This window comes from Juglans microcarpa x Juglans regia, chromosome 6D (genome assembly GCF_004785595.1).
Source record: "Juglans microcarpa x Juglans regia isolate MS1-56 chromosome 6D, Jm3101_v1.0, whole genome shotgun sequence".
NCBI classification, from domain to species: domain Eukaryota; kingdom Viridiplantae; phylum Streptophyta; class Magnoliopsida; order Fagales; family Juglandaceae; genus Juglans; species Juglans microcarpa x Juglans regia.
In genome coordinates, this window is record NC_054604.1 from 33,521,562 (window position 1) to 33,528,621 (window position 7,060).

The 7,060-nt window shown below is 36.5% G+C and overlaps 2 protein-coding genes across 2 annotated transcripts; one reads left to right on the plus strand and one right to left on the minus strand.

Moving 5' to 3' along the window:
• On the plus strand, positions 1–2,034 carry LOC121235623. The gene is made up of 7 exons (XM_041131960.1): positions 1–336; positions 490–573; positions 646–819; positions 911–1,069; positions 1,167–1,220; positions 1,341–1,481; positions 1,620–2,034. The coding sequence occupies exons 1-7, from the start codon at positions 148–150 to the stop codon at positions 2,025–2,027; spliced, it is 1,209 nt and encodes a 402-aa protein (XP_040987894.1). The 5' UTR covers positions 1–147; the 3' UTR covers positions 2,028–2,034.
• Positions 2,035–2,061: 27 nt separating this feature from the next.
• Positions 2,062–6,795, minus strand: LOC121235624 (vesicle-associated protein 1-1-like). Its single transcript, XM_041131961.1, has 7 exons — positions 6,415–6,795; positions 6,230–6,300; positions 5,796–5,877; positions 5,593–5,708; positions 5,341–5,505; positions 3,881–3,958; positions 2,062–2,515 (listed from the first exon to the last, which is right to left on the minus strand). Exons 1-7 carry the CDS (start codon positions 6,464–6,466, stop codon positions 2,402–2,404), a joined length of 678 nt encoding a protein of 225 aa, XP_040987895.1. The 5' UTR covers positions 6,467–6,795; the 3' UTR covers positions 2,062–2,401.
• Positions 6,796–7,060: the final 265 nt, after the last annotated feature.

The window sequence follows — 7,060 nt, forward strand, 5'->3', positions numbered from 1 at the left end:
GATAGAGAAGATCTCAATTAATGTTTCGATATTATTATGATTTGATTTTAGTATAATTTCCTTATAAATACGGAAACAGTAATAAATACATTATTAATTATTCCCCTCTATATAATAAGCCTTCTCAAACAAACAAATTCTACGTACATGTCGCATATGATCATCTATCCCTCAGACATGGCTTCAAGGGTGCAACCCCTGTTACTCTCGTTCATATGGTTTCTCTTGCTTGGCCATAACGAGGTTGCTGCGAATTGGGGATTATCGAGAGAAGAAGAAGTGAGATTCAAGCAGCAACTGACAAGTCTTGAGAAGTCTGCAGTTAAAACCATCCATGTGAGATTTCTAAATATTACTGCTTTTCGATCGCCTTTTACTTGAAGATCAATTAGTGTGATCATCTTGTTGATATATATTTCCATTTAGCATTCACTGATGACTTTATGGTAATGTAAATTGATTTGCATTGACATTGACAATGATATATAGGAAGGTGGAGACATATACGACTGTGTTGATTTCTACACACAGCCTGGTTTTAGTCATCCATTTTGGAAGAATACTACTTATCAGGTAATTTTAATAGTATTTTCATTATATATATATATATATTAATATTCTGAATTACTTATATTATTTATGCAGACAAAACGTAAATTATTTATGCAAGGATTGCGGAGTACAGAAAAATTACCATTGAATATTGGACTAAAAGATGGAGGTTGTCCTTATGGAACAGTTCCGATTAAGAGAACCGGTAAAGATGAATTACATTCAGAATTATATCCCTCAAATCTAGAGGAAGAGCCCGGACATCATGTAGGCATTATTATTTTTGTATTTGTTGATTTTCTCATGCATGGTTTTAGCGATTCAATTGAAATATTAATGGTTTAGTTATAATTTTCAGTATGCAGTACTTCAAACAAAACCTGATCCAAATACGATGTTGGTGGGAACTGAATCCTACTTCGGATTATATAACCCCAAAGGTGTTAATGGATCCCAGTTTAGCTCATTCCGCTTGAAAATTTCAAATGGTGGTGATAGCATAAAAGCAGGATTCATGGTATAGAGTTATCTTCTCTTTTTTAATATTTTTGCATGATCTTCTGCATGATCACAGTATAAGACGTACACTAACATTCAAGGTGCGTTCCTTTTAGGTGTATCCATTGTTATTCAAAGATACCAAAACTCGGTTGTTTGCTCATGTTGTGGTAAGTTTTAGTACATCATATTATATATTGATCATAAAATATTTATTTTCATATTTTAATACTAAAAGATCAAACGATTTCTCATGTACGTCCATCATGACTTGAAACTCTATCGATCAGGTGGAAAAAAAAATGCAGTGTTATAATCAAGGATGTCCAGGATATGTACAAAACAGTCCTCGGATACCTCTCGGTTGGCCAATCAGTCATACTTCAGTTGTAGGGGGACACCAATATGCCATAAGATTGCAGATCAGTAAGGTAAATAAATAAAAAACTGATATATGCAACTGCAGCAGCATGCAGCATGTTCATCAGCTCTACTGCAACATGATATACTTCCACACGTAGATGACTGACTTTTGCTTTATTTTTTTGCCCTTGTTTAAACACTGCTAGCAATATATAAGCACGGGGCCGAATTCAACGGAATATATATGGTCGCTACAATTTTATGATAATATGTACACATACGTTGGAATGTGGCCAGCAGCAATGTTTGGTAGTTTATATAATGTTGGAAACCAAGCAGATTGGGGTGGAGAAGTTTACAGTCCACCTGACCAACCAAGTCCACATATGGGTACTGGCATTCTTCCTCAACCCAATGGAGAATCAAGATACGCACATAGTCGTGGTATTGCTATTTCATATCCGAATTCGAGATCACTATATGTGAACCCAGATGATACAATTCTATATGCATCGGATCCAAAGTTTTACAATATTATGGATCGCGGATATATGAATGACAATTGGGGACGGATGATTTTATACGACGGTCCGGGTGGAATCAAAGGAGCTTGATTGATTTAGGTTCACTTAGTATGATCAAAAGAGGATAAGAGTGTGGTGTATAACATTACTTGAGTCACCACAAGTACCATTATCAGAAAGCCCAGGACACGGCCTCTCTCTCTAGTTGAAACATAAAAGAATGCATGTTATAAAGATAAAATAAAATAATTGAGTTTCCGAACAATACTTTGATAATCAGGCAGTTAGGATCATGACCTGAACCATGACTGCACCGCACCTAACAAGTTTACTGCTAACAACCAAAAAAAGTGTACCACCCTTGGCGTGTTACTTTCTTTTCCCTTTCATCATCGTTCAAGTTGATCAGGAAGACGAAGGAAATTGCGGTCAATATATGCAAAATATCTTTCGCAACGACAAGCTTATGTCTTCTTCATGAGATACCCCAAAATTATGCCAAGCAATCCAATAAAGATGACAAACAGGAAGGAGACACCAGTAGCACGATTTTTATAGTCTTCACGCCTCAGTAGTTCCTACATATTATAGTCATTGTGAGATAAGAGATCCCCACAGCACAAAGTTCACAGTAATTCATGAGAAATACACATATTGGATGCAACAAGAAACTTTACAGAAACTCATATGTTATTTTAACTTAGAAATCGGCTTTTTGAATAGAATGACATAAACGCAGATGCAAAAAGAGATTACTAAAGCAACAGGTTCTATACCTTTGCAGCAAGACATAGTTCCCACCCATCTAAAAAAAAAAAAAAACTAGTACATATGCAAAAGGGGAAAACACTATAAAAGGGATGACCGGCGAGCATTAGTTAATCAACCTTAGATTTTTCAAAAAGTCAATAAATCTTCCAATTAATGTAACAAGGATAGCTAAGGGACACCCTATGATCTATCCTTCTGCTGCTCTTCCTCTAAGTTTCTCTTACACATTTTTTCACTGAACGCATAAAAAAAGGCATAAGCTATGCTGGCATGCATTATATGCACACCCACACCAACCCCTGCGATGAGTGATTATATAGCTTTCCAATAGCAACGCTCCTACTGCTCACAAAGTGTGTATCCCACACGTATAAATATAGTAGAAATTCCTATGAAAGCCGCATACATATAATCATGCCCCATCTCTTATCTCAAGAAAGTCAATAAGTTCATATGTAGTCACATATCGTGGCTCACACATCATGCATTGAAAGGAATATATTGACATACTCAAAACTGGCAAGGGCTTGTATAATCACCAGTGCACCACAGATTTTTCCTCCCCTAAGTAAACGAAAATATTGACTACACTTTCCCACCTCAACCTGTATACACCCTGATCCACGATGACAAACCAATACACCCTCACAATGAAGAAAATAGCAGTTTCAACTGAATACAATTACATTGAAGTCTTTATGATGGTGCCTAGTACTTTTAAACCAAAACAGTGTCTAATGCATCTACTTGTGTCGGGTTTGTCTATATAAATCAACAGAGCAAAAATCCGAAACCAGTTCAGACAGTACTTAACAAAATAAGTTCATGACATCATCCAAGGTATTCATACAGCTGACACATACAGGTTTTGAAGGGAACCTTCATTTATAAACAAATAGCAGTCGCTCATTTTCAGCTGTAGAAAAGATATCAAGAGGTCAACCCTCATAGCAAGCACTTGGACAAACCATGTAACTTGATAACAGTGTAACTTAGGTAAGAATGATTAATCATATTTTCTCAAAATAAATCGTGAACTCTTCATTATAGACTAAAGAAAAATTACATGCAAACACACCCCCCCCCCCAACCCCTCCGGGGAGGCGGACAGGGCCCTCATAAAAAAGTGGTCGTAATATTATCAAGATGAACTTCCAGTGATCATCACTCACCAGTTCCTGACGAAGCTTGTTAGTTTGTTTAATTGCATTGTTCTTTTCCTCAGTCAATTTTGAAATAAAAGCTGTAGCCTGCAATTATCACAGAGTGTCATCAACTGCAAATAAATAGCCTTTCAATATGTAGTAAGCACATGAAGATGAATATCAAGCCTACAAAGTACACAAAAGGAACATGCAACCATACATTGTACTTTTCCACATTGGAAGGAAATCTATTAAGGAGAAGGGAAGAGATAGAAACAGGTAGTCTCCTAAGAAAACAAAAATGCCTTGTCAGAAATAATACTTTTCAAATATTGGTTGCTTTCCTAAGTTTTCAGCAGGTTATTCCATTATGACTTGCGAGAAATGATGGAATTAAAGCCCCTATAAAAGCAATCACTGGCTTTCTTAAGATGTGATGTTGATATTGATGGGAGGCACCTGGTTGATCTTTGTTGCAGTCAAAAAGCAGGAACCATTGCTAACTATCCTAGGAGTAAATATTACACAAAAGATACAGTCCATGATAAAAATCCCCATCAAATTTGGATAATGTAAAAAGACGGGCAGAACAACAGGTGAGGGAACCTAGCAAACAAAGGACACTAGTCATTTGTTCCTTGGTAAGTTGATTCCAAACCAAACCAACAGGTTTTCTTTCCGCTTGTCTCGCATACCTGTTCAAAGAATACACACGCGAAGGAAGAAATGACTAATACTCAAATGCTGCCCAATTACAAACAATCATCAAGACACCAATGAAGTCTCTTGCATAAGGAACTCTCATGTCTTCTTGTTGGTGGATGAGGATCAGAGTAATTGGCAACAATGAAAAGGACTTTAGAAAACAATGGCAAACTTTTTCCCTAGGATCTTCATTATAGAAAATAGAAAAGGTTAGCAATCTGCCATAATGTATGAAGTTACAATACCTTATATGACTGCAATTTATTTTATTTTTTTGATGGATAAAATATAATTTTATTGAGTCAGTAAATAAAAATAGGCGTTGTCCAAGTACACAGGAAATATGACTGCGTTTTATTCTGAGCATATTAATGAATTAAGTCATATATTCTTTTTAGTATATCCTGTTTCCTTAAAATCAAAGCAAACAATTTTGTAATAAATCTAGCTAACAAAACAGTACATAGCTCTTGTTTGGTACAAAAATAGTTAAAAGAAAATCTAGAAAACAATGGCAGTAAAAGAGATAATACCCTGCAAATCAAACATTATGATATTTTAAAACAAGACAAAAAGAGAAAGCCACCTGATAGTTAAGTAACACACGCAAGAACTCATGGACAAACACTCAAGAGACAAGATTCTTTTTCCTTGGTTATCTCTGTAGATTTCTCTTGCGGTTCAAGCAGCTCAATGAATTGCAATGCAACCAGTTTTCCCATGCAATAGATAATAACGTTATAGTACAACATCAAATCATTAAAAACTACTTAAATACTCACATTAGTGAACTCAGAATCATTCGCATTTCCATTCTCTGAAACAGAACCCCTTGGTGAAGATCCTTCTTCTGACCCTTCTGGTACTGGAGAAGGTGGTTGGGGTGGAGAAACATATATGACTCTCAGTTTGCACTCCTCGACCGTATGTCCAGCCCCCTTATTGAACTAAAGAACCCCACTATCATAAGCAACAGAATTCAACACAAACCTCACTAACTCATAAGAATCCATAACAGTGCGCTAGACTCTTACCATTTCTGGGGTAATATCCTTTGTAGTTGCACTATCCTTTGCTCTTGCACTCTGAAGCAGAAACTTGTCCTTGCATTGCATATCAGGAGGAGCCTCCTTCTGGGCTTGCATGGTAACTGAATCAAGACCACACATTTACAAATAATTAAATAATTACCAAATGCCAACAAACACAAATCAAACAAAATGGTCAGTATAGGCACCTATAATATCACATGTGGACCGTGGCAAGATAATTCCAGTGTTCGGACGAACAGAATACTTCTTCGGATTTGTTGTTTTCACCTGACCTTGACCAATTCACATAAGAAAAAGATCATCGAAATCCACTTTTTTAATTCCAGATTTGAATGCTATGCCTTCTATCTGGTTTTCAGTTAAGAAACAATAACAGACCTCAACTAAGCCAAAAATGAGTCATGTTTATTCTTGATTACATGGATTTGGTTGTTTTCTCTAGTCCCAAACAACGAAAATCACAAGTCACATTCAACCACGCCCACTTACCTCCATTTCCTTAGCAATCAAACAGAAGTTACAGAACGTAGAACATCTTACGACAAAAAATACCGAACATACTAATGCATATAACAAGGAAAGAAACATCTGAAACGACGAAAAACAATGAAAAGATTACCTTGAAAGCTACATAATTATCGGTCTTATTTGACAGTTGAAGCGGACACGAGATCTGCTTCTTCAATTCAACTAAGGAAACAACAAGAACAATGAAAACAGAAACAAGTCAAACAAACGCAGAACGTGGAAATCCAAAAAAATAAAAAAAAAAAGAACGGTGAGAGGAATATGGCGATAACTCACAAGGTAACTCGAGTTCGAGAGGTTCGATGCCGAGGAGCTCCCCTGTGCTCATCTCGAAAACAACGGTTTTGGTGAATATGAAATCTAGCCTATAGATTTTCTCTTTTGTATTATAGGGCTTCTAGCCGAGAAAAAAGAGTTGATCTTGGAAAACCCGAAAGGGCGGACGATGATCCGGTAGAATCCAGAGGAAGGTATCAGGGGAATCTGTGGAGCTCTTTGTTGTTGGAACTATCTTTACTGAAAACAAGATTGGCGGAGAGATAGAGAGAGAGACGGAGACACAGACATAGAGAGACAGAGAAGTGTGAAGATGCAAGCAAAGCATGAAAGGAACCACCTTTTTCTTTTCTTTTCGGTAATTTTAGAATGCCATCCTCACAAGTTAAGTCCGTCATGCTTGATAATTTCGACCATGTAATTTCAATTATCTGAATTTAAACTTAACCCATTTTTTATAGCAGAAACCTAACACATTTTTAGAGTCAATAAATTGTATCACATATTATTATCTATAAAATCACTGCACCATCGTTGCCAACCTTCAACCTGGGTAAGTAGGCCAAGATACAGTCTAGCCACGTTTATACCCCATGCTTGAATAGAACTCGTCAACTCGGTTCATCACAATCTTCTTGGAATCAAG

Bases quoted from the DNA above. Each gene is read 5' to 3' on its own strand.
- LOC121235623 (XM_041131960.1), top strand. From the start codon at position 148: ATGTCGCATATGATCATCTATCCCTCAGACATGGCTTCAAGGGTGCAA. The intron at 820-910 runs GTAGGCATTATT...TATAATTTTCAG, and splicing joins AGGAAGAGCCCGGACATCAT to TATGCAGTACTTCAAACAAA. The intron at 1,070-1,166 runs GTATAGAGTTAT...CGTTCCTTTTAG, and splicing joins GCATAAAAGCAGGATTCATG to GTGTATCCATTGTTATTCAA.
- LOC121235624 (XM_041131961.1), bottom strand. From the start codon at position 6,466: ATGAGCACAGGGGAGCTCCTCGGCATCGAACCTCTCGAACTCGAGTTA. The intron at 5,878-6,229 runs GTAATCTTTTCA...GGTCAAGGTCAG, and splicing joins ATAATTATGTAGCTTTCAAG to GTGAAAACAACAAATCCGAA. The intron at 3,959-5,340 runs GTGAGTATTTAA...TGATAATTGCAG, and splicing joins ATGATTCTGAGTTCACTAAT to GCTACAGCTTTTATTTCAAA.